The sequence below is a fragment of the Branchiostoma lanceolatum genome, chromosome 1, assembly GCF_035083965.1.
Source record: "Branchiostoma lanceolatum isolate klBraLanc5 chromosome 1, klBraLanc5.hap2, whole genome shotgun sequence".
NCBI classification, from domain to species: domain Eukaryota; kingdom Metazoa; phylum Chordata; class Leptocardii; order Amphioxiformes; family Branchiostomatidae; genus Branchiostoma; species Branchiostoma lanceolatum.
Window position 1 is genome coordinate 34,937,618 of NC_089722.1, and position 27,918 is coordinate 34,965,535.

The window sequence follows — 27,918 nt, forward strand, 5'->3', positions numbered from 1 at the left end:
GGACTTTGGTTTTATTTTAATTGGTATATTGTTACTATATTTGGGATCAGAAGAAGCATTACATGTACTTGAGTTTTGATCGCGTACACTTATGTTGCAAATTTCACTTTATAATCACATGATTATAAAACTGTACCTTAATTTTGCAAATCTATGGGTCTGGCCGTTTCAGGTACTCTCCAAGCAGAGGTTGTTGGGGAAAATTGTGACCTACTTCATATGCCCCTTTTATGTTAAGGCACTTCTTTTATTATTTCCTTTGCCAAGAAGGTTATGTTTTTGGTAGTGCTTTTAGGAGTGTTTGTACTTTGTAGCAATGTTTGTGGTTTAGCTGCATAACTCAAAAAGCTATGGATGAATCTTAGTATGTGCTTAGGTGTTGACCAATTGTTAACTAGATTTGGGGCCACCGGGAGGCTTTTCTTTGTACTGCAGCAAAACTTTCGATATTTCTATTTCATGTCCTAAGCTATGGTCATGATTTTAAGGTACCGATCAAGACAACTAAAGTACAAGTCTTGGTTAGTGCGGAAATTTAGTTAAAGTTGAAATCCTCCCACACCATTATTGATGTATAGGGCAGTGCCCATCTCCGTTTCATAGCCCTGGGCCACACTGTGGTGCAATCACTGTAGCAGGGGGCTAGTCCACTAGCAGTGAAGTGGAACACTCTCCATTTTAATTCCGGACTTCCATTTTAATTCCGGACTGACCTCCCATATCTCAGCAACCTTACATTTACTTGAGCTAATATTGTAAACTATAGGTAAAAATGACTTAAGAAATACGTAGCAGCCATTGATGACCCCCTGCGGATTAGCCCAAATCTGTAGAATTCTGCCGAAATCTGCAGATTTCTGTGACCTTGAGCCAGAAATCTGCAGAAATCTGGATCTTGAGCCAGAAATCTGAGACTTGCGCCAGATTTCTGGCTCAAGTCCCAGATTTCTGCAGAATTCGGGCTCAAGGTCACAGAAATCTGCAGATTTCGGCAGATTTGGGCTGATCCGCAGGGGGTCATCAATGGCTGCTACGTATTTCTTACATCGATTTTACCTATAGTTTACAATATTAGCCCAAGTAGATGTAAGGTTGCTGAGATATGGGAGGTCAGTCCGGAATTAAAATGGGAGTCCGGAATTAAAATGGAGGGTGTTGTGTATTTAACTTCCATACTGTTTCAGAAGTATGTACCATTTTTATAAAGTCTTTGGTATGACTCAATGCGCCTCTGTCCAGAGGTGTCCTACCTGGGGCTTGAACCCCAGTCCTTCTGGTCCAAGTAATTTGAACCAGATGTGGTGAGAGGCAGAAGGCGCAGACCACTACACCACAGGGACACCTCTGTTAGTGCGGAAAAGTGAAAGTTTTTAGCTGTCAATTGGATGTTTCGGCCATGTTTTTTTGAATCGTAAAATTTTGTTAGGGTCGCCAACTGGAGTCAAAACAGACTTTGCATAATATACAAATTTGATGTAAACTGTTCTGAGATGGGTGCAAATTTGCATCGTGAAAGCAAAATATAAACTGTTTTAGGTCTGATTGCAGCCGAAACGAATCAAACCGTTATGAATTTTGCATCATGAACAGGGCCTTTATAGTGGCCAGTGTCAGTGAAGATTCAAACATACAGCTGGGTGTTTTTGACCAATCAGGGCAGGGTGTAAATGGCTTCCTGCTGACCCTGCTGCTGGAATCCTAGCCAAGCATTTGAGCTGGCTCGAGAAAGTTCCTGCAGATCTTACTCTCCAAGCAGAGGAGTGGGTTTGGCTGGTTTTTGACGTGTTTTTATGCATTTTTTGAAAAAGGTCTAGTCCAGTTGGACTGGTCAGTTGGAGGCGCTTGAAACAAAGCAGAAACAATCAAAATGATTGTAACGTTATATTCACCATCAACGTTATATTATGCACTTTTCAAATGAGTGAAATTAAATTCATGTATGTTTTGAAAAATAATATATATCTTTTCTAAATAGGTGAAATAAAATTCATGTTTTTAAAATGATATGTCTTTTTAAAGGAGTCTTAAACTGTTATTTTCCACTAGATTACATTTTGTATGTATCAATGAATACATAATCAGCCGACTTTTTACAGAATTTTGCTTATGGTGAACAAGAGTTCCGCGACCTCATATCTCCATGAACAATTCTATTTATGCAAATGACTTACTCATTTACATAATATATGCTTAATCATAAACATCTTTATCTTACTTACACATGTTGCAATATTGACAGTGCTATAATTTTCCAATTTGATGAATTTTGGTGTTTTTGCATTAATTATGCAAATTAGGAATTCATTTGCATAATTGGTATGTGTTGATGCTCCACTTTCAATAAACTACATATGTCACATGTATTTGAGTCTTATAATGGAAAACACTGCAAATATAGAATTTCCTCATTATCCTTGCAAATTAATTCCCAATTAGCATAATTTGCACTTCATTGTGTACATCTCTGTCTAAGCTACCTGCATACTAAATATCATGGAAATCTGTTGTCCCTTGTTCAGTTATTCACCTTATAAGATTTTCACAATAACGCTCCTGCAGTTCCAGAGCAAGCTGCTAGGGGGCCAAAACCTACACCATTTCTTAATTACATCACAAGCTATCTGTCACCCAAAAATCAAGACCACAGCACATCCAGGTCAAAAGATACAAAAACGGAAATTCTGCTGCAGTACCAAGGTCACATACCAGGGGGCCCAAAATCGACCTTGAATTTCGGCCTCACAACACCCGCCCACATACCAAATATCATTGTAATCCATCCAGAGGTTCTTGAGTTATGCTGCCTACAATAGTCCGGAAACACAAACACAAACACACACACACACACACACACAGACACGCCAAAAACAATATCTCCATTTTTCATGGAGATAATAACACAAGGTGTGTTTTTTAAAACAATATGATACTCACTAAACCCTTGCAGACCCTACCCATGTATTACCTATGTGTGAACATACATCTTTAATGGTGAGTATTTTTGGCATAGATGAGGGGGGTTAAGCACAATAAGAAGGCCAATTGTTGATAAGATAAAAAAGAACACAAAGCAAGACAAGTTTTTCTTAACCACCCTGACATTCTTTTTGTAATCTAACTTTTGTCAGGCCTTGTCAGGCACATTGTAATAAGCCATAGGCTGAGGTTGTTTAATTTAATTAATCAGAAAATAGATGAGTCATCTGGGGAATTCCGTAGAATACTGAATGCCTTTTGATGCGCACGGGACTAGTGGGTACTTTATCGTGTACTGTAAAAAGTATTCATTTTTACTTCCTAAAATTATCATCTATTGGAAAATAACTTCCCCCTCTGGACTTAAGGACTCCTTTAAAATGGGTGAAATTAAATTCAAATACTATGCTTTGAAAAGGAGGTATCATTTTAAAATGTGTGAAATAAAATTCATTCATGTTTTTAGAATACTGTAAATGCAGAAATGTTTGCGGTGTTTTTTTGTTCGCGGTTTTCGCTGTGAACTTTCAGCGCGAACTTAAAACCACCGCGAAACTTTTGCCCACCTATGACGGTAGCGCTACTATTGTTTCAAACGCGAACTTAAAACCACCGCACTACCGCGAAATAAAAACCACGCTAACTTAAATGCATTTACAGTACCTTTACAAAATGGGTGAAATTAAATTCATATGCCTTGAAAAGGAGATATCTTTTTAAAATCATATATGTTTTAAAAGCCTACGTAATTTTCAAATGCACGTCGATTTCAACCTCAGCGATTTTTTTCCGTCCATTTCAAACTTGTTGATTTCAAACTAGTCGATTTTAATTCTTACATCAATTTCAAAAAAAGTACATCATATTTATACCAAGAGAACGCCAGAACATACGTTGCTGTGGCATTTCTGTTGTAGTAATTATCTAATCAAATTATGTTTAAGAAAAAGCTACTTGATACTAATTCCCGCTGATAAATACTTATTAACATTTTCCTTGGGCAAAATCTACGTAATTAGTTGATAAGTCAATTTTCTTTGGATGATTTTTAGCTAGCTCAACTTTGCATGATGGGATAGCTCGGTGGACACAATTTTGTTCAATATATTGAAATAGAAACTCTGCGGATCAGTGGTCATTAACATTATTATCAGATAGCGTATCCAAACTGACCTGGCGCCTTTTTCTGGAACTGCAGGAGCCGTTTTGCTTCAGACTGTGAAAGGGAATAACACAAGAAGGGCTTGATGGATGGTCATGATTTTTGTTAACTAGATAGCTTGAGTGATGATTTACATGATTAGATACTTATTATGCAAATCAATATCAAATTTGCGTAATTAATGAGGAAAGCTAATACATCAGCCAAATTCCACTATAGGACTCTCAAACATGTGACATGTAACTGGGGAAGAGAGAAATATCATTAGATATCAACTATAATTAATGAGAAAATACTATAACTCAAGATGGGCTTGATGGATGGTCATGATTTTTGGTATGTATATAGCTTACGTGATGCTTTGTATGATAAGATGACAGTTATGCAAATCAGATTCTAATTTGCATAATTTATGAGGAAATTCTAAAAAAACCTCGCTGTAATCCATGATATGACTTAAAATATGTGACATTTGTAACTGAGGAAGAGAGGAATATTGATAGAAAATAAGCAAATGAAGACCTAATTTGCATAATTAATGAGACACAACTATCATACAATACTGGTAAAATGACGGCAATTTCATACTTGTGGCATTTGGAAGTTCTGTGAATGTCAACATCGTTGAATCAATTTATGCTAATAAAGACCTCATTTGCATAATTGATTATAAATGTGAGCATACCCTTCTTTGCTAAGCTCATACTTTGGATAACCTCTGTTATTTGGATGGAGATTGGTATGATTCATAATTGATCAGAAACACTCCTAATAAGTCAGTCATAAAGGTTAAAATCATTTGGCGAAGGTATGAGGTCGTGGAACTCTAGTTTACAAATGCATTTGAAAGTTTACATATGTCCTTTTTGTACTGAAGATTACAAATTTCATATCGAAACCAAAATTTCCACAGGAAATATTTCATAACATTACAATCTTGGCTTGTCCAATCTTTTTCAAACTTTCTCTTCACTACTCATTACTCCCTTCATCTTCATCCCTCCCTTCTGGGTGTCCTTCTGATTGGTCAATGTTTGTATTGCTCCTTCTGATTGGTCAACATCATTCACCGTTTTCCTCCTTGAACAGAGATAGAAAACTAATCTCCAAGCAGTCTCCACGGTGCCAAAATCGTACAAGCTAGCCAGAGAAGCTCCAGTCAGCCAGAAAAAACTCCTTCTGCCAGTTGGATACGGTCTTTGCAACCGTTGGGTCTGCTTGGAGACTAGTAGAAAACCGATGTTGTGTCTCCCAGTCTGCGGGGTGCAATACCAATCCTATCCAACAGGTGGCGCGCTGATTTAACGCGTTCAAATTATGACGTATGAACAGGTCAGTAAAGAAACAGAGATGTCTATGTGGGAGTCTGGAGTGAAGAAACGCGTTTTGTACGCCGGCACAGGCGATGTGGTGGACTACCAGGAAGGCACGAAGGTAAGCAAATCTAACCTTTTTACTTAACCTGATACCATGCAGTGAAGACTTGTAGACAAAATTTACGCTTCGTATTTTACCATAACGCTAAGGGGGAGGGGGGCGGTTCAAAACTATGCGAAGTCAAGTTTGTACATGATGTACGTATATTAATTTGTACGATACGATACATTCAACGTTACTTCACAAATTCATTTACTGCCCCAGGCCGTGTTCCATTACGAGACTTGCAAGCTGGACGAGCCGCCTACAGTTCTAGACGACAGTCGGTCACAGGAGAAACCCATGGAACTCATCTTCGGCAAGAAGTTTAAACTGGAGATTTGGGAGAAATGCTTGATGAGCATGCGCGTGGGCGAGGTGGCAGAGTACATATGTGAACCTAAGGTCAGTCAACAGATTAGCCTGGTAACCATACCATCGGGAGCTCCCCGGGAGTGATGCCCATGGAGATTGGCGAAAATTTACGGGCTTTTAGTTAGGCCCCATTCATGACCCTGGGGCCCGAGTTCGATCCTAGGGTCGGCTCAGCTCAGCTCGGTCATGTTGTAAGGGATTGTATTCGTCATTTCGGATGATGACGTAAAGCCGGCGGCCCAGTGTATGAGGGAGCTTCAAGCGTAAGCCTCAAGCGTCAAACCTCTGCACGTATTCAAAAGAACCCAACACACTCATCGAGAAGACTAGGGGTGACCCAGTGTGCTTGGCCAAAAACGTAAGCCGTAGCGAAGTCGCATTGCATTACCACTAGCTACTTGAAAAAGCATCATACTTAACCTCAATTGAGGATGACTGCTTTACCTTTTTACCATGATGCAAAAATCAAAATGCTTTGATTCATTTTGGCTACAATCCGACCTGAAATGGTTTACATTTTGCGTTAACATGCAAACTTGAACTGGGGCTCAGAACAGTTTACATTGATTCGGATAATGCAATCTCTCCCGCTGTGTCTGTAGCCTGGATGCCAGACCCCAATAGATATTTTAGAGATTGGGGGTCTGGCATCCATGCTACTGTGTCTGTAGTGTTGTGATCCCCACCGCCTTGTAACATCACTAGTACCTAAGTTGTGGCTACTCAGATACTCCATTCATATCCCCACAAACTGTTATACACCTGTGCATCCGTGCCCTCCAGCAGAATACATGAAAATCACATCCATTTCATCACATCACATGTAAGAAGACATCTACTAAACAGAAATACTGAACTACATAGTTGTTTACTCTCACAACTCAAATAAACGTACGCCTCAAAATCTGCCCGGTACGTTGTTATTTTAGACGGTACGTTTATGATATTTTTTTTAGAAATAGTTACCTATTCTTTCTGCGCTCTTATTGGCTCATCCATATGAAGCTATGGGTTGGTGCCTGGAGGCGTGCGTCGGTATGACTCGTAGTATTTCTCATTATTCTCTGCCGTGAGAGAAAGTTGGATTGAAAAAAAGTTGAAATTTGCAGTGTAAAAAACGCTGCGAAAGTTTCAAGAATTTCAGTACCTAAGTTATTTCAAAAAAGTATTAGGCTTCTCCTCAGTCTGAGGTCGGTTACTTTTTATTCCAGGTGGTTGTGCAGTACCCAATCGTGGCTAAGAGTCTGCGGGATATCCAGCAGGGGAAACAGGACCGTCCTCGCCACTGCTGCGGCATGTCGTCCGATAACAGCCTGGGGTACGCCGATCTGGACGAACTGGTCAAACATCCCCAGCCACTGGCCTTCATCATAGAGCTGCTGAAGGTTCGCTGTTAACTGCATATATCATCATATACATGACTGTACTACTACGTAGTACTAGTAGCTAGAATATCAGGAGCTTACATTTGATATTGAATATGAAACCATAGATACAATGGGCCAGCCAACAACTGTGGTTTAAGGTGATTAAGCCATGGGTGTACTACTTGTTTTGATTTGGGTTTTATTTTGTGGCTGCTGGTTATAGGTCTTCAAACATTGGAACCTGATTGATAATGTTATCATCATGCAGGATAAGGGACAGACAGGATAAGGATGTAAAGGTCATCAAAGCTTTGTGCAAAGCCAAGTACTTGACTGACCATCGTGTCCAAAGTGAAACTTTGGATCCAGCCCAAAAGAGAATCTTTATTTCAGGTTTCAATTGCACCAAAAGCACCCGGCCTTGTTGGCATACCAGCTGACGTATACAATTCTGGAGAACATCCACTCTGCCAGAAGCTCACGGATAGCTTCCAGTCCTTGTGGGAGAAAGGTGCCATCCCCCAGGATTTCATAGACACCTCCATCATACATGTGTACAATTATCTAGAAGAGGAAAAGGAACCACCAGTTATGTGACAGTCACCGAGGCATCTCACTCCTGTCCATAGCCAGTAAGATTCTCAATCTGGGAAGAATTCTTCTCAAGCACCTTGAACAAGGACATTTCCCAGAGCCAGTGTGGTTTTCGTGCTGGTAGAGAAAGTCAACATAGTCTTCAGAACAACATATGGACCTATCATTAGTATCAATCATCTGACAAAGTGAGCAGAGATGGTCTATGCAGAAGGAATGACACTGACAGCCCATGTCCAGGAGCATGGAGAAACGTCCGCAGCCTTCCCAGTGACCGATGGAGTTAAACAAGGGTGTGTCTTGGCATCATCTTCACAGCCATGCTCACCAATGCCTTCCAAGACAGTGAGGAAGGAATAGGCATCAGGTACAGGACAGATGGGAAGGTGTTTAACCAATGTCGACTGCTTGTGTTAACAAAGGTAAAGCAGACGTTCATCAAAGAATTCTTCTTTGCAGTGAGCAGGAAATGCAATTATCAATCCGACCCGCGGGAGGGCTGGGACTGAGGGTTATGCGGAATACACCACGTTGTAATATTTATGTCATTCCCATCCGAGAAAACACACTTTTCAATGCGCCAGAAGTTGAGGGAGTTTTGTATCCTTGAACAAAAACTGTAACAACATTGATTCCAACCTCCGAATCCGGTATTCAAATTTTTGATGGTGCCGCAACCAGCGTGCTCGAAATGCATTCTAAATATTCTATGGAAGCCTGTGTGATACAAGTAGAACCCTGTGTGATACGGAAAATTATCACACGATGCAGAACATCCGTATTGAACGTTTTCACGGCCCAGGTATGACATAACAGGAAGTACCTGGATGGTATATAGCTGGCACGCCTGACAGTTGAGCCACTTCTAGTTCTACACATGTTTATGCAGGCTGATCCGTTGGCAGGATCATGATCACATCCCTGATGACACAGAGGTCCTTACCCATGTAAATATGCCCAGCATACACACTCTGCAGTCTCCTATAGAGGGTCCGAGCAAGATGGGCAGGACACATGATCAACACATACCCAAAATTCTTCTGTCTGCAAAACAAGCCGAGAGTAAAAGGCACGTTGGAGGTCCCAAGCTCCGTTACAAGGATAAGGGTAAGGGGAAAACCCTGTATAGGTACCGGTACCCGTATAGGTACCCGTATAGGTATAGCGGTATACCCCTTTTGGGGCCCCAACAAGCCAGGAAACACGCTATGACGGCCACCATATGGGGCACCCAGAACGGCTTTTCTTACGGTCTCCACATTGATATAAGACACAAACAGTTGACTTTACTCGGTCAGAAAATAGCTGAACAATCATATTTTACGATCTTTTTATTTCTATGAAGGACAGAGTTTGGGAAAATACGGAATTTGTGAATTACGAAGTTCGTACGGAGCGCCTGTCAGAACGTGCGAGCACTGATCGCTTGGACACCTTTCAACTAAACCTGTTCTGAAAACAAATAGAAACTAGAAAGGCAACATTTGCGAGCAAATACAGCATGTTTAGCCATACTCCTCGCCATGCAAAAAATGGACTCTCCCAAAATAACAATGGACCATTCTAAAATACTTGCACTAAAAAAATGAATCACCCCAGTCCAAAATTGAGTCTTCCAGTAGCACCTCAACACAATATGGACCAGTCCACAACCATATCCACTAATTGATTAACAAATACACTTCTGCTAAAAAATGGACTTTTTCATAATCATTCCAGCTCAAAATTGAAAGAAATAATTAAAGAATCCTCCCCTTGCAAGAATGGGATATTCCGTGCCATTTCCATGTAAACCAGTCGAAAAATATCCGCTGAAAATTACACTCTTGCGCATAATCAACCCAGTTCAAAATTGAATTAAAAAAGATCAACCCCAGGGAAGAATGAAGTTTTCCATAGTATACATATGAAGATTTGACAGGAGACGAAGGAAATGACCAAAAACAACATATTTGAGTCAATTCAAAGTCACCGAGAGGGTTTTAATATAATATTTGTAATATGTTTGAACTATTTTGATTAAAAGAATGTCTAAGTCACAATAGTTCTAAAGTGTTCAAACAATTAGAATTGAAACTTATAACATGTTTGAACTTATTTCACATACGTTGGAAACATTTCGAACGTAACTACACAAAAATCTCTTTATTTAGAACAGTTTCAAACCATCTATCCAAATGTTTCAATGTTCGAACAATTTGTAACAAAAGATTTTCACAATTGCCCTCATAAACGAAGGTGCTAAGTCCTCCTGTGTGTTTCTGCCTATTTTCGGTGGCCGCGCTAGACCACCAGCAGATTTGTTTTGACGGAGCGTCACCCGCGCGCGACGATGTACACTGTTTGGCACCGCTAATATCCGGCATTTTCCCGCTCCAAAACACTCCACAAGACCCACGTTTTTAGTGTTTTGCCTCTTGTGCAACACGATTCAATTTGTATTACTAACGGGACGAAAATGATAGAAAAAATTCACCCCGTCCCGGCGTCCGTCCCAAAAACATGAACGACATGAAAATATATTTTCTTACAGATTCAATCACGAAAATCAACAGCATGGGATTCCAAATTTTCGCAACGGCCGACCATTTATCATGGTTGAACTTCCTTCCAAGGCGTGCGATAGATAAACATTCCCGGCACATAATAGTCACTAGTACCAGACTAACGCAAGCTCATGATGATAATAGGGAGAAAGTTTGTCAGTGAAGTTTGGCCACCAGAGGGTACATTCATTTAACGTTACAAGCTAGCGCAAAGGGGCGAATCATTGACCTTACCGGGGACTGACTCTACTGGCCTAATCATTCCTTTTTTGCCGAATTCTACGATCCATATGCCCGTACGTAGGACATGTAGGAAGGCCTGGTGGTGGACGCTACACATCACGGGAGACGCGTGTTGGTCCGAGACAGACAGCGGCGTGCTACCACCCGCCTTTGATCATGTATGAAGTCGGCGGCAGAGAGAGATCATCAATCAATTTTGACAGGAGTGCCGCGCCAGTCTGAGGAGAAACGATCTCCCGTGTTGTGTTGAAGAATTTGGAGTTTGAAAATATCTGGAATAACTAATGCTAGAATAAACATTCACAAAGTCATTGATTTAACTTGTTTTCTGTTATAAAATTTCCTAAACTGCAATTTAACCACTGAGTTTAAGGGAACATGGTGTTTTCCCGATAATCACGTTAAATGTTTATGTCCGGTCTTTCCTCCTCGTAAGCAAACTTCCAGCTTGGCCAGGTGCAAGGCACTCGGGGGGTCAATGACCTGTAGGTCATATGTAGTATTGAAAGTGACAGAAGTGGCAAATATTGTCAAGAAAGCCCAAAATAAATCGTTTTGAATATATGTATGCCAAAAATGGGAATGTAGTCCTTTAAATATTTGTTCAAGCCACATATACAGCAAATTTCAGGTCATTCGGTTGAAATACCAGGGCGCAGGAGGCCAAGATATGCTAAAAATAGCCTAAAAACCTCAATAAAATCACTTTCAAGGTCAATATCAAACAAAGGAAAAGAACGCACATTGGTTTTTGCCTACATTACCTCTGTACCAAATTTCAGGTCATTTGGTCAAAAAATGACAGAGATGAATCCATTTGAAGATTTGACAGGAGAAGAAGAAGAAGAAGAAACATGAGAGAAAACAATATGTTTAGCCATACTTATGGCTAAACATAAAAAAACTATCAACCTTAACCCCTTTTCATTATCTTCAGATGTAATACTTATGATCTGTTTGGCTGGAGCTGCAAGTAAACCTGCGTAAAACCTAGAGAAAACGCCGTTCTCGCCAAAAAAGTAGAGACAAAACTTCCGTCACAGCGTGCAGCTCAGCGCGTCTTGACGTGCTGACTGGCAGGTGGCAACGGCATGTGGAAAGTTCGGTGTTCATGCCTTTCAATATTCTATTTTGCGAAAATACACCATCTAGATACATGCTGCTGAGTGTATAGATATATGACTTCAGGCTTGTGTCAGAAAATCTCTGTGGTAACGGCCTCACGCTAAAGACAGAGACCGAGCACGGCATATTCAGAAATATCACGCCGAATGGCCGTAATGTTTGTGTCGCAATAAGTGGCTACTTTCCGTCTAAGCGGCTAGTTCGCACGTGTGTCATGGTGGACCTTCCGTGCATCGAGAACGGCATTTCCTGTAGGTTTTACGCAGGTTTACTGGCAGCTCCAGCCAAACAGATCATGAGTATTGCATCTGAAGATAATGAAAAGCGGAAAGGTTGATAGTTTGAGTGTTTTTTTATGTTGAGCCCAACATACTGTTGGGCGCAACATATTGTGTTCGTATGGTTTCTTTCTCCTGTCAAATCTTGTAATCGACTCAGCTCGGTCGTCCCTGCACCAACTGAGCTGAAATTTGGTATACAGGTAGAGTGGGTAAATACCCTGGGAGCCTTTTTTAATTTTTTTGATATTGACCTTGAAAGTGATTTTATTGAGGTTTTTCTGACCAAAAACGTACATTTTGGCCTCCTGTGCTCTGGAAATACATCCAAATGACCTGAAATTTGCTATGGTGGTATATTGAACAAATATTTAAAGAATCCCATTCGCACTTTTGGCATACAACACTTCGAAATACGATTTTAGAGGGTGTTTTGGGAAGAAGATCGGCTATTTTCCTCATATGGGGTCACTGACCTATAGGTCACATCTTTATTCATCTGGCTGGGTGGACTAATTCGGTCAGCCAGTGAAAGAGCGCAGATTTATCAAGCTCAACCTGATTGGTTGAAATAGTCAATTTAATTAGGGGCACTACTGGTGCAGGCACAACTTCACTGCTCCCTGCATCCTTGTGTTGTTATTGTTGTGTCCTACTGAAGTTAAGTGCAATTGAGAAGGTTCAAAGCTTTTCTAGTGGTATTTTTCGACACACACGGTGTTTTTCTTGTTTTAACACTGCATGGAAACAAAGATTTCCACAAGTTTGCAAGCTTGGACACTATGGTGAAACCTGACATTTCCTCGCTATGTACACTAATTTTCTATCTGTGTCTCCAAGATTGGACACCAGTGCAGTGCGCACAATAGTGCACACAAAGTGTCCAAAGTTTCCCACCTTAGGAAACATCCCGTGTCGAAACGTTGACAATAACATTAACAATAACAATAGAGAGTTGTGAAGTGAATGAAAATTTACCTTGGCTTGAGCAAGGAGGCCCTTGCTTCGAGTAATTGTTTAAAGTTTTTGGCTAAAAATGACGTAAACCTAAGAATTTTCAACCTCCTTGCGTAAACCCCTGTTACATGTCTGCACTATCGGGCCGCGGGGAAGTCTTGAATATCGGCGCTGATCGATAGCGCATTAAACAAAATGTGTGGCGTAGCGTTGTACTAAAAAAATAGTATTTTCATCGCAACCACTCGCACTTGTTTAAAAAAGCCGAAGATTTCACCACACACAATCGTCTGCAACTTGTTTTGTTTGTGGTAACGTTTCCAGATAGTCGGCTGGATGGCGAAGTTTTGTTGGTCACCTTTTTGCATATATTAACAGTGTCATACCAGCGCCATATTGCATTATCGGTCCTACATTTACTTGAAGTAAACATAATTTACTCTTTTCATACGAAACCAACTAGGATAAATACCAAGTACATTGAATTTCAATTATTCATTCAAATACCAACATTGCAGACATACAACAAATGTTAGCCTCTATTCCCCAGTCGCTTTTTGCATGGGGAGGGAAATGGGCGAAACATGTTGCATTTGCTCCCGCAAATGTTGCCTTTCTAGGTCTATTTCTATTCAGAACGGGTTTAGTTAAAAGGTCTCTGAGATTGGTACTCGCACATTCTGACAGGCGCTCCGTATAAACATCAATAAAAAGATCGTAAAGTATGATTGTTCAGCTATTTTCTGAACGAGTATAGTCAACTCTTTGTGTCTTATGACTCTTATATCAATGTGGAGACCGTAAAAAAACAGCTGTTCTGGGTGCCCCATCATTGGCGGCCGTCATAGCCATAGCGTGTATCCTGGCTTGTTGGGGCCCCAAATGGGGTATACTGGTATACCTATACGGGTACCTACACGGGTACGGGTACCTATACAGGGTTTTCCCCTTACCCACAAGGATAATCCCAGTGCATAGCTGGGAAGACATTGCCTCTGACCGACTACCCTGGTGCACGCTGGTCCGCCATTGTGCCAGTCTTGCTGAGCATCGCTGCAGCACCCTGCCTGACTCATTAGCCATGCCCAGACTCAAATACCTAAATGTAACTTTCAGGTACAGGTTTTAGTACACCTGTCCGGACAAAGTGACCTGTGATCTTCAACTATGATTGAAACATGCTTTTAACAGTATGTTTAATATGTAGACTTCAGTTATCTTGTCAATAGAGCAACAGAACCCATGCTTTTGATGGGATCTCAAATCAAAAATGGTGCTGATTTCAATGACCATATGATATTTTCATCTTGTCCCAGTGTAAAATATTCACTTTTGTGGCAAGAATAATATGTTTTTAGTAACAAAATAAGTCAAACATTAATCAGTGTTAGTAAAGTGCTGGTACATTGATGCTCCTGTATTTTGGACGTGTACCTAAATGATTTTCTCCGTACTGCACTGGTACGGGTACCAGTACACATAACTAGTATGTTTCTTTAGGTGGAAAAGAAAGGAGAGTACAGCCAGGAGGCGTGGCAAATGACACCAGAGGAGAAAAAGGCAGCTCTGCCTCAGCTGCAGGAGGAAGGTTTGTTTGTTTGTTTGTTGTTTCTCATGGTGGCACTGACATTGTTAAGGGGGCACACCCCATTTTATAACTGCCTGGCCATGGGACTGTGTTTTCCATTCCTCATCAGGCAACTTGGACACGTTTTTGGAAGTTTTGAGGCACCGGGACACAGTTGATGGTGTCCATCCAAAAAAAAGTACTGTAACATCTGAAGATGTCCCTTGTCTGGCAGAACGCTGGTATAGATGCTATAAATGCAAGTTCTCTTATCTTATTCCAAATGGTCCCTGTGACACCAAAATACAACACTGTTACATCATCAGAGTATATTTATTTTCAACAACAAAAATGGTCTCTTTGGCCCTTGTCTTCTTGATAGTCTTGAAAACACTGTCTTGATAGTGTTATTCTTTTAAACATAGTAAAGATACGTATTTGCACCAAATATACACGTGTACCCGTCTCTTGTTAATTCTTCAGACTAGAGGTCTTTGGCCCAAGGTTTGTTAGCTTGCAACAAAAACCTCTAGTCTGAAGAATGATTTTTGATTAGGCCATGTTGAATAACCAGAATTGTATATTTGGTGCAAACATGTAGTTGTATGTGAATTGAACTAATAATCATTGTTGAATATAATCAGAAAATGTGGTATTTTGGTTTCGTACAGTCTTTAACTTAGATGTTTCTTCACAAATCTTCCACTAGGGAACAACTTGTACAGATTGAAACAGTTCCACCAAGCAGCTGACAAGTACGCAGAAGCTCTGGGCTGCATCGAACAGCTGCTAATCCGAGAGAAGCCTGGAGACCGGGAGTGGATCGATCTGGACTCCAGAAAAATCCCGCTGCTCCTGAACTACGCCCAGTGTAAACTGATCCTTGGGGATTACTACCCTGTAATAGAACACACCACCTCTGTCATTAATAGAGATGAGGGTATGTTCGACCTTACCTAATAAGTATATTAAGTCTTGTTACTTGTCAATAGACTTCTACTACTAGAGTTCAAAATCCCACCTGTGTATGCAGTACAGGGCTTGAAATACCCACCTGAAATCTGCCATTTGCAGGAAAAATCTCAGAAAATAAAATGTGCAATTTGCAGTTTTTCAGGCTGAAAAAAAAAAATCAGGCTAAAGACAAGAGTTCCACGATCCATACATGTCATGCCTTCGCCAAACGATGTTAACCTTTTCGACTGACGTCTTATAAATGTTTCTCATTGATTATGCAGTTGAAGCACTCATTTCCAATGAAAGCTCATCTGTGTTGGTAGAGTACATATGGTAAAGTTTTGAGTTTTGATCCAACACAAATAACAGAGCTCACCATGAATTTTCGGTCGGAACTCCAACCTTCCTCAGATGTTTGATTTACTGCGCTGAATGTCGGGAAGCCGGAAGCGTGATGAGGTCAGCAGTGAATCAAAAGAGGCGGGAGACATGGAGAGATTTTGATAACGGTTACGTGCAGTAGTGGGTTTGGGTGCAGTTGCCTTGGAAACAGCCCACTTACTAGTAGGGTAGCCACAGTTTAACAAGGCCTTAGTGATTAGTCGGTCTCTCTGTCCTGGCGGTTGGTAATAATGGTGTCAGCTCTTTGAAACTGTGTCCGGATGACACCTAGTTGGTGTTCGAGTGGGTGGTTGAACCTAGAATTCTAATATTGATCCGTGTGTGTGTGTGTTTTCCGTAGATTCTTATGTCCAATAAATCATCCTCTTTCACGACTGAGAGTATCCAGAAAAGGTAGGGTTCTGTCCTGTTCTTCTTCAGTGGTGAATTTAATGTCTGGGTCCAGACTGCCAGGTTCATGGAGCAGCCATGGGCCCCCCAGTTTCTCTGATTGTTTGCAACCTGTTTATGGAGCACCTCAAACAACTAGCCATTAACACTGCCCCCCACCCCCCTTTATGGTGGTATCATTACGTTATATGATATGAACATGAAATTAAAAAAGGCCCATGCTGACGAGTTTACTGAACACCTTAACAGTCTGGACCCAGACATAAAATTCACCACTTAAGAAGAGCAGGACAGAAACTTGCCTTTTCTGGATACTTTCACAGTCCTGAAAGAGGTATAGAGTCAATTCCTAGTCACAGAGAGGGTTTTCAGATAATATTTCTTGTAAGTTTGAACTAAATTTGGCACAAAAAAGTTTGCACCCCCGTATAAGTGCAGCTCCTGACCGAACGGTGCAGCTCCTGACTGCACAGTGCAGCTCCTGACCGCAAGGTCTCAGCTCCTGATCGTACGGTGCAGCTCCTGACAGCACGGTGCAGCTCCTGACAGCACGGTGCAGCTCCTGACAGCACGGTGCAGCTCCTGACCGTACGGTGTAGCTCCTGACTGCACTACAGTAAAATTGTCCCCAAAACGGCTGAAAATGTTTAAAAGTTGCCCGTTTTGAGTCAATTGCAGCACAAAATGCAAAATATTATAGTGCAGTCTTCGGTTAACATGTTTACCTGCCTCTAACAGAGCTTGACGGCCACAGACCCACTCCCTTTTGAGATTTTGTCCATAACCCGGTTCTTCTCCTTGGGTCAATCAAGGTCTGTGAGACTGCAGTAGAGATAGTAAAACATGTGTACACTTCGACAGCATGGTCGTATTGTCACAAAATTCCACAAAGTGCTAGTACTAATCACATTTAGTATAAATTGCTGTGTTTTTTTATACGCTGAATTTTGGGGTTAAAATCACACATTTTGGGTTAAAAATATAAGGGACAACAGTTATAAGGACATTATCCCTATATAATAATTACCAGTAGATTGTTATAATTGCCTCTGGAGGACGGATTTCAAGCTTTCTTGACACATACAGTACATGCACAAGTATCAAATACACATTGAGAATCTTTTATCTATTCATTTTCATTCTGTCCCAAATCCTGAATGGTGGAATCATCATCGGTCGGTCGGTCGCGCAGCGGCCGATCACACGTCCTCTCTACATCCGCCAATCAGTAGCCATTGCAGTGATGGCCTCTGGGCTCAGGTCACCTTCAGCATCCCCCAGCAGGTTCTGGATGTAGGTCAGGTAGCTCGTCTTCTGACGTCCTGGTCTTCTTCTGCCGTGTGTCGGGACGTATGTCCTGAGTGGTTCTTCTGTGGGCAGCCTGAGGGCGTGCCCAATAAAGCCCAGTTGCCGCTGCCTGACTCTGTTGATGAGTGGCTGTGTGTTTGTTGCCTTGTACATTCGTGTGTTACTTACATGTACACAATCAAGGCGTTTAATGTTCAGCATGACTCTAGCAGGATGTGGCGAATGCATTTATCTTGTTCTCCATATCAAGTGACAGTACCCAGGATTCACATCCATATAGGAGCACTGACACGCATGTGACATTAAAGAGCTTGATTTTGGTGGATGTAGGGAATGAAGGGCTTCTCCAGATCTTTTCAAGTTTCCAGAATGCAGCCCATGCAAGTGCCTTTCGTCTAGAGAGGTCGTCCTTGCTGGATGCCATCATGGATCCAAGGTATCTAAAGTTTGATACATGTTTAATGGGCTGACCATACACTTCCAGTGGTGGCTGTGGACTGCAGTTAAAGGTCATGTACTCCGTCTTTGGGACACTGATGATGAGACCAAGCTGTTTTCCTGCAGCAGCAGTACTGGTAAGTTGTACCTGTGCTTTGGGTATAGAAGACTCAAGCAGGGCTATATCATCGGCGAAATCTAGATCGTTCAAGGTTTTAGCTGGGTACCTACTAGATTGGCGAGGATGGGTAACTATACCAGAGTTGGTGTCTTCAGTTGATTTTGTCATTAGAAAGTCAATGAGCACAATGAACAAAAAGGGGGCAAGAACATCCCCTTGTAGCACCCCTGTGGTGACATGGAATGGGTCAGAGATGTTACCATCCACCATAACAGCACTTTTTCAGTTGTAGAGTACACCAATGGCATTTACAATGACAGACGAGATACCATAGTGGCGAAGAACAGCAAACATGACATTTCTGGCGATAGAATCGAATGCTTTCTTGAAGTCTATGAATGTGACGACAAGCGGCAGTTGGTGGGTTTGATAGGCCTCAATGATTCTCCGTAGAATGTGTGTCTGCTGGGTGCCTGGTTTTTCCTCAGGACTGGATCAACATCTGCCCCAATGCCCTTCAAAAAAGAGCAACGCATGGTCTGTAACATTTTCTCCACCTGTTTAACACAGTGTGAGCATGTATTTATACTGAGGTCTGTAGTGAAGAATTGTGCTAGTGTTACCTATTATCGTATTTGCTCTTCTGCTGTACTAGTTTCTAGTGCTCTACCTGACAAGCATTGATAAAAACAATACACATGAATTGTCCAAAGTGTTCGTGTGGTTGAAGAAAGCAATGTTGTGCAGCCAATATTGCGCAAGGCATAACAATATTTTAATGTGCGAAAATGAAATGTCAATGCGGGGGGTCACTGGGTTTCAACAAAACTACCTCTCAAGCTCAAATCAGTAAGAGTTTCAAACCAATTTCATGCTTTGTATAAAGGAGGGTCTCAACTAAGGATAATAATTCTGTCGTTCTTTATTGCTCATGAGAACTTGGTTTTGCATAAAGCACCTCAATATGTGAAAATGACCCAAAGTGGAAGCTTAAACTGGTAGTGTATGATAATCAGAAGCGCTACTTTAGGGGCCAGACCACTCCCCGCCTATAGCTTATGTGTACTCTCGATATGTACTCTCCAAGCAGAGGTTGGTGGGGAAGATTGTGAGTCGTGACCATTTTATCCACGGAGAGAGCTGACAGAAAACGGGGCACAGGATCTTCCCCCACCAAACCTCTGCTTGGAGAGTAGCTTATATGTATGTATCACCTCTGCTCAGGATAGTAGCACGATGGGAGGGACGGGGTAATCTCAAAAAGTAGTGGGTCTGTGGCCGTCAAACTCTGTCAGAGGACGGGTAAACATGTTAACCAAAGACTGCGCTATAATATTTTGCATTTCGTGCCACAATTGACTCAAAACGGGCAACGTTTTAACATTTCAGGCCTTTTTTGAGACGATTTTGCTGTAGTGCAGTCAGGAGTTGGTCCGTGCGGTCAGGAGCTGGGACCGTGCGGTCAGGAGCTGGGACCGTGCGGTCAGGAGCTGGGACCGTGCGGTCAGGAGCTGGATCGTGCGGTCAGGAGCTTAAACGGGTGGTTTGGAAACTTCAAATTTCCATTGTTTCTTGATTAATTTCAATAATTTATATATCATTGGAATGCGTTTTGTGTGATTTTCTTTTATGTGATACCCAACTTATTATATGATTGTAAATTAATGGAACGAGCACCAGGCCAGCTTATGCTAGCGGGTCACGTAAAAAAAGTTCAGAGAATACCCTACTAAAGCCAAACACAGTATTTTCTTGTTCTGTTGGTTGTGGCTTGTTTATGAGGGTAATAAGAAACTTGAATCAACAAAACACATTTATGTCAAGGCCAATGTTACTCTTCATCCAAACAAAAAACTACATAAAGGAGCCTCAGTTATAATGAAGATGGCTTGATATTGAGAACACAAGCCATGTGCTGCAACCACTGGAAGAATTTCCGCAATCTGGTAGTCCAGAAAATTTTGCATGTTCTTCGGAGCCAACTCGAGTTGTGCAAAAGTTTCACAAATTTCTGCTGGACATACTAACAAATTTCTGATGCGTATTTCGTACTGTAACTCTAACACACACCAGTGATACCACAATTACAAAAATTTTGCTAAAAAAAAAGATACACAAGCACTTGTAGGGAGATGCGCCTTTGCGTACTCTTGGTGTTTACAAAAACACATAAACAAGCCATTGCTATATGTATATAGAGGAATATAGAGCATTACATTTATGATAGAAACACTACAAGAAAAGCTTTTTTGATGCATGCATAAATTTTTGATGAGAGAAAAAAAAAGTATTGGGGTATTTGCCCACTCTACCCTTGTGCCAAATTTCAGGTCATTTTGGCCAAGAAATGACTGAGATGAATTGATTTGAAGAAGAAGAAGAAACATGATACAAAACATTATATTACATCCATACTGTGGTATGGGTGAAATACAATGAGTAGGGTTTATCATAGGAAAGGAAATTGCATATGCTTTCCAATGAAATATGACACATTGAAATTGATAAAGAAACAACAGAAATATGACCAACCAAAATAAAGTTTCCAAACTTTTTGTGCCAAGTTTATTGTAGATGAAAGAATTATAGTTCAGTCAAAATAGTTCTAAATTGTTCAAACAATTAAAAATGAAAGTTTGAGCATATTTAAGCGTATTGATATATTTTGAAAGATATAGCGCAAATATCTCTTTTTATGTGTGGTAAATTTGGGAACACGCCCCATTTTGTCCCCCACAGGGAATGTTAAAGCTTATTTCCGGCGGGGGAAAGCCCATGCAGCTGTCTGGAACAAGAGAGAAGCGCAGGCAGATTTCTCCAAGGTATTGGAGCTGGACCCCAGCCTGAAGGGAGCGGTGAAAAAGGAGCTGAAAATTCTAGAAGACAGAATAAAGTCGAACAAGAAAGAAGAGTGGGAAAAGCTGAAAGGAAAAAATGTATTTGGATAAGAAATATGTGGCCTACTGTTTTAGCCAAAAATCATTCCACATTTCACACTCATTTTTTTCAATCGCGATTGAAGTATAATCGCGATTTGTTCGATCTGATCGCGATTGAATGCAAAGAAACTTTTGCGTTCACACTGCTTTTCGCCAAGTGGATTAAAGTATGCCGTGATCCGATCGCAATTGAAGCAAACCCGTGCTCTGCCGTACCATCGGCGATCATCTGGTAAATCTCCCTCTTTCGGTGACATTTCCTAATCTCTAGCAGACTAACTAAACGGGCGAAATGTGATCTTCACTGTGGACTGACTCTACTGGCTAATTATTCCTTTTTCTGCCGAATTCTACGATTCATACACCCGTAAGAGGGCCTGGTGGAGGCTAGACATTTCCCCAGTGGCCTGCACCTCCTCTCTCCCCCAGATTGCAATGAGGACCCTGGTCTCCTCATCGCGCCACCTGCCACCAGCTGAAGTTGCTGACGCAGTTTTATCCTTCTTCTTGGGCATTGTTGACGATGAAAAGTTCTTGTTGTTGTAAGAGAGCGATCTGACGTGTGTGGCTTGGGTTTGTTTTCCCACGCGATGCGAACTATGACCACACGTACCCGGATGTATGACCTCCCACCCCTGGAACCAGCTGAAATCCCCACCGATCGCGATGGAATGAATCGTAGTTGCATTCACACTCAAAATTTGATAGGATTGGATTGGATTGGATTGGATTAAACTACCTCCGGAGGTGTATCAGAATCAATCGCGATAGGATCGATCCAATCGCGATTGGGACCGTTCACACTGAAAAAATCAATCGCGATCGGATGGATTCAATCGCGATTATACTTCAATCGCGATTGAAAAAAATGAGTGTGAACGGGGTCATAACTAGCTACACCTCATTCTTCTTATTTTGCATATACATGTACAGAATTTTCACTAGTTTTCTATGTCAATAAAGCAAGGGGGTGCTGGCTGCAATGTTGGTGTCCTTGACTTGCATTTTGATGGATCGTAGCTTGAGTGTACCGGTACTTTTTTGTTTTTAGATTTCTTTATTACTCCGTGAAGGATCAAGGCCAGTGACCTCCAACAGGAGTATTGTGGTTGGTCATATTCATATGTTCTGTATTCATATGTTCTCAGCTATGTACATGTAGTTGGCATGTTGTCTTCTAGTGTGCTTGTTTTGTTTTTTAATGCTGTACCAGTTTTTATAGGTCATGTAATATTTTACTCAAATATATTTTACTGCTATATTTAATTGTGGAACAGGTCAATAATGTTGTAACCTTTTGTTGGTCTGCGCTAATTGGATTTTCTCCAACTTCTCCATTTCTCAGTTGTTGTAACGTCTTTTGCCTAGCGGCTTGACACCATCTGTTGCATCTGATGGAAGCCTGGGTCCTATTAGGGACTCCAAGCAGATGTTAGGTTCAGGCTTCCTACACTGCCTGTAACTGAGATAGAGAGGAATACCCGTAGATATCAATTATGCAACTATGAAGATGCTTTAGTTACGATTCACTGAAAAGCAAGTACATGTTGTAGCTGCGTTCACCTACATGTTGGTGTCCCTGTGACATCACATGGAAATACATGTACATGTATCTGTATAGACTGGGTAATAGGCAGATCATGTAGCCCAACCCACCTTGGTCAAAATGTAGAAATACAAAAGTGTGGAAATGATAAAGTTGACGGAATGTACAACCATTCTCTTATTGGCTAAGCTCAGCGGCTAATTTTGCATGACATTCGGGATCAGTCAGTCGTACCTCATGCAATATCCGACCACAAGTTCACCTGACAGTGTTCTTTTAGTCCCCCTTTCCACTGGTTAGAGACCGTTGAGAAACCAAAAATGACTGATGACCTTTGACTTTCTGATAGTATGATCCATGATGTTAAAGTGTGATTTCAAAGACAGCAAAACAAGCAATTTTAGAAATAAAAAATCAAACTTCTTTATTAGGAAATTTGTTGATCAAATGATGAGATTCTTGGTCACTCAACAGTTACCGGTATCACCTTCTGACTTATACTGTTCTGCTTTGGGTTATTGACACATGCACTGTTTTTATGCTGTTAAGTGTCAATCTTATGTTTTACTTATGTATTTATTGTGATTAGCTTAATGTTCTGCATTGTGCTAAATGGAGTAGAAATTTCAACATGTGAACATGTTTACAGTCATGTATTTTCTAGATTTGGTCTTTTGATTGTTGTGTGGTTAACTTAGCAGAGGGGAGTTATGTGGTCTATGATAGATCACTGGTGTCATATGCATAATGTGAACAGTGTACACTACACTACCTAACATGTACCTACTTTGACAATGTGTGGTTGTTTTTCCAAATATAACAAATACTGAACGTCACTTTCCTGACAGAGCTTACCAGTCAAGACAACTTTTGGCAATATGGTAATTATAACACACTGGTACTGTACAAGGCATTCGCTAAGTGGCACTGTTTATCGCCTGAAATTGCACATTTGAAAAAAATAACATTTCCAAAATGGCGCAAAGCAGCACGAAACAGCGAATTTATGATGCCATATAACCTTCTGTAAGAAATAAGATGTCGTTTTCAAGTTTATTCTATAATATCTATGTTGCACCAAGTATCACAAGTTTTTGATGCATTTTTAATCATAATACCATTCGCAGCTATAACTCACGACCCTTTTACTGCATTGGTATGTAATTTGGCATGTTGTCTTCTAGTATGCACGAGATGATGCACATTGTTTTCTTTACACCATAGCCGTTTTTAGCGTAGCCATTTCTGCATAGATTATGCAAATGAGGCCCTCATAAGCATAATTTACATACCATTGTAATTCACCTGTCCTTAAGCTATCATCACCCCTAATATGAATCTGTAGCATTTACCGTATGGGAAATATGAAGTTTCTGCATACATTAGCAAGACACATTCCGTTGTATTCAACTTTCTTAGAGCTACCTACACCACCAATGTAACAGCGTAGTTTCCGCATTGATAGCTATCACCCTCTACTTGTTTTTTGAAAGAAGAAGAAAAAAGAACACGCCAGCAAAAACAGAGTATTGGGAGAGAAATATAATACCTTTGTTTACCCATTGACCTCGTCGTGTAATTGGTATTAGTAAACTGAATAGATGACATTGTCATGGGAACGATATATATGAACGTCAACCGTATAGGGATAAATTACTGGTGTGGTAGTATCCATACGAGAATGGCAGAGACTGCTGCTCGTATAGGGCTGTTTAGCCATAGTCGACGCTGTAGGGCTGTTTTGAATGAGGATTTTACCATGGTCAATATTGACCGACGGAGGCCATATGTCATGTATATAGTATCCATTCATTGTCCTCGTACGCTATTTGTGGATTATAGGCTATGTATTCCTGCCCAATTTGTTGACTTTTTGATAGGATGTCAATTATTAGACAAGTCACCAATGTCATCGCCTCAGTATATATGTTGGTCAACTGTGGAGGGGAAATTCACATGTGCAGTTGAACAGCTGACGATGTTTATTATGTGTGTGTGGTTTTATACGTCGATAACAGCTGATGTTCGTGCACCAACTTTTGCTGGGTGTATGGAATCGTGATGGTTATTTGAACATGATAATCATTTCTTATTCTTTAAAAGTAATACCACCACTTAGATAAGTGATAAATAAATGATTATCATACGCACAAGGGGACCACCCGGGGCGAGGAAAAGCGGTCGCGTTGCGCTGAGGATCTATTTTAACCTCCTTGTGATGATCGACTCACAACAAAAATTGTTTCCAAGTTGAGATATTTCAGTGTCAACTTTTAATACATAACGTTAACATAGATGGATGATAAATGATGTGATTTTAGACAGCATAACAGTACCATCAGATTGAATTACCGTTCGTTCACAGAAAGATCCTACAAAAATTATATTTTCCGTTATCGTTGTAATGATTGTGCACGGTTAACGTTAATAGTTCACATAAAACCGCCATGGAAAGGCGGTCGTCCCTCGGCGACATAACTCCCTCGCAGGTCTACGAAAACCACGCCTTCCGCACTGGTATTCCAGTGCTGAATCAACGGACGAATCGACCTCAGCACTGGTTTTCCAGTGCTGACGAAAGTTCAGCACTGGTTTTCCAGTGCTGAAGAAAGTTCAGCACTCGTTTTCCAGTGCTGAAGAAAGTTCAGCACTCGTTTTCCGGTGCTGAATCGCTGTATTCCAGTGCTGAGTTTCTTTCAGCACTCGTTTTCCAGTGCTGAAACTTTTCTCAGCACTCGTTTTCCAGTGCTGAATGGAGTTCGGCACTCGGTTACCAGTGCTGAATGGAGTTCGGCACTCGGTAAAGCCCCCGTCACAAATAAGAAATTCAGCTCGGCCGACGTGTTTGCGAGCTTCAAATGTGCATTTTCGGCCGAAGTACGGCCGACGTCCTGTCGATTACGCGGGCTTCGGACGATTTTTAGAAATAAAAGTTGATCCACATTTTTGCCTTTTACCAGGTTAGTCGATACTGACTTCGTCCATGTCCAAGAGAAGGTACCATCTCATGGGGGATTTTTAGTTTTTAGTGTTCGACGGACGTCGCCCGAGATTATCATTGGAAAATACGGTCGACGCTCGGGCGATTTTGAAATTCGGCGAGCGTCGGGCGATCTACAAAGTCGGCCGACGCTCGCATGAATTGTGACGCCGGCTTTACCAGTGCTGAATGCGCGACAGAGCGGCGGTGCCAGGTCACGGGTATGTCAAAGGTGATTCAGCACTGGTTACCCAGTGCTGAAACCGCCGTCAGCACTGGAACCGAGTGCTGATGTACAAAAACCACGCTTTCAGCACTGGATTTACCAGTGCTCGGGGACAATTCAGCACTGGAAAACGAGTGCTGAAAAATCCCCAGCACTGGAAAACGAGTGCTGAAAAAAACTCAGCACTGGAAAACGAGTGCTAAAAAAAACTCAGCACTAGAAAACGAGTGCTGAAGTGTTTTCAGCACTGGAACGTTTTTTTACCAGTGCTGAGAGAAGAATAGTCGTAAGAAGTGCCGCATGGTCACTTGAACTTACGTACTTTGTGATTCATTTAGAATAAACAATGACCAACTTTATTCCGACACAATTTTGTCATTTTGTTCATTGTGTAATTGTATAATAGATATAGGTATGAGGGATGTGTTACAAATAAAGAACTTTATTTCTTTCTTTCTGGTCTGACATGCGTTCACCAGTTTATTTATGATTTTGTACACGATGCGTTGTGTAGACATAGTTGTAAGTTCACCGGTTTATTCGTAATTTTGAACACGATGTCTGTACATAGGTCCGTTTACCAGTTTATTAGTACCGTAGTATTATGCGAATATAAGTCTGACTACGTTTAGTTAGTTACTTCAGGGAGGTTTCTTTTGTAACCTTGGTTAATACGCAGTCTAATGCGTTTCAGTCAGATATGCGTACAATAGCCTTAGTTGGTATTTTGCTAACAACTTGTACTACTGTAAAGCTCATGATATTCATATGTAAGTAGTTTCAATCAAGTATTTTTTTCGTAAAATCACTAGTAACAATGCGTGTAATTCTGTTTAAGGCTTGTTTCCATGCGTTCTGTTTAAGGCTTGTTTTGTTGCCATATTTAACGTGCACGGTAATCATGCCAAATAAAGTGTTTTGAAAATAGTATTGGTTCGTTCGCTAATCAGTATTTTGAAATTCAACATTTTGAAATTCAATAGGGAAGTAAAATTTGTAATTTCAGGTAGGCAAATGACTTCCCGGGTGTCTGGTAACTTGTCCGCAAACAATGGTATCTTCCAATGACGTTGCAGTTACCCTTTAGCCCCTGGCCCACGGGAAAATATTACTCAAAGTCGGTCGCGTCGATGATTTATAGTCAGAGCAGCGTCAGAGCACTTTACCCCGGTAATATAGAAATTGAAATCTGTCATAGATATACGCTATGGATAAATTTCAGTGAATAGTCCGGAAAAATACTACGTTTTAAAATCGCAAGTAAGTCACCGCCGTAACGTATCTCAGCACTAGTTTTCCAGTGCGAAATATTTGTCAGCACTCGGTTTCCAGTGCCGAAGCTTGTCTCAGCACTCGGTTTCCAGTGCTGACGTCGAGTTCTCCAGTGCTGAACTCCACTCAGCACTGGTTATCCAGTGCGGAACTAAACTCAGCACTGGTTTTCCAGTGTTGAACTAAACTCAGCACTGGTTTTCCAGTGCTGAACTAAACTCAGCACTGGTTTTCCAGTGCTGAAGCCACTTTCAGCACTGGAACCGAGTGCTGAAAAAGGAGAGCGTGGTTTTCGTAGTTTTGCAACTCCCTCGGCGGCGAAAGACCCTTGTCGGCATTAGAGACCCTTGGCCCGTGTAAGAAATCGCGTCACCGCCCCTCCCCCAAATATATACGCCGCCGTTCCAGGAAGTCTGCGAAGGAGGCTATAAAACCGCAGGGTGATATAAAACCGGAATTTTCGAAAACGGGGTATTTAGGAATTTCTGTATCACTCATAGTAACATTCATCTCACACGATGCGTACTCATACGTCACACAGTATGACACAGACACATGTGTTAGGATGTGCGCGAGTGCTTGGGCACCTGCAGAGAGTTTTAATGCCAGAACAGTCAAATCTACAGAGGCGAAAGCTCCGAATCCAGTCCGAAAAGGAATGATTTGTTGCCATAAGACAACATTTACTAAAACATTTTAAACACAAGCCAATTGAAAATCACGTTTATGACTT

General features: G+C 41.2%; 1 protein-coding gene across 2 annotated transcripts; it reads left to right on the top strand.

The window, feature by feature from the left end:
* The first annotated feature begins 4,942 nt into the window (after window positions 1-4,942).
* On the top strand, window positions 4,943-26,843 carry LOC136427580 (AH receptor-interacting protein-like). Of its 2 annotated transcripts, none has more exons than XM_066416555.1 (6): window positions 4,943-5,572; window positions 5,780-5,959; window positions 7,141-7,314; window positions 14,540-14,627; window positions 15,316-15,546; window positions 19,612-20,777. In XM_066416555.1, exons 1-6 carry the CDS (start codon window positions 5,456-5,458, stop codon window positions 19,620-19,622), a joined length of 801 nt encoding a protein of 266 aa, XP_066272652.1. In that variant the 5' UTR covers window positions 4,943-5,455; the 3' UTR covers window positions 19,623-20,777. The 2 variants fall into 2 exon arrangements, with proteins under 2 accessions (XP_066272652.1, XP_066272643.1); XM_066416546.1 differs by lacking the exon at window positions 19,612-20,777 and adding an exon at window positions 20,962-26,843 and having other exon boundaries at window positions 4,950-5,572.
* Window positions 26,844-27,918: the final 1,075 nt, after the last annotated feature.

Excerpts from the sequence above, each read along its gene's own strand:
- LOC136427580 (XM_066416546.1), top strand. The coding sequence starts at position 5,456 with ATGACGTATGAACAGGTCAGTAAAGAAACAGAGATGTCTATGTGGGAG. Across the intron at positions 5,960-7,140 it reads AGTACATATGTGAACCTAAG|GTGGTTGTGCAGTACCCAAT; the intron begins GTCAGTCAACAG and ends TTTTTATTCCAG. Across the intron at positions 15,547-20,961 it reads TGTCATTAATAGAGATGAGG|GGAATGTTAAAGCTTATTTC; the intron begins GTATGTTCGACC and ends TGTCCCCCACAG.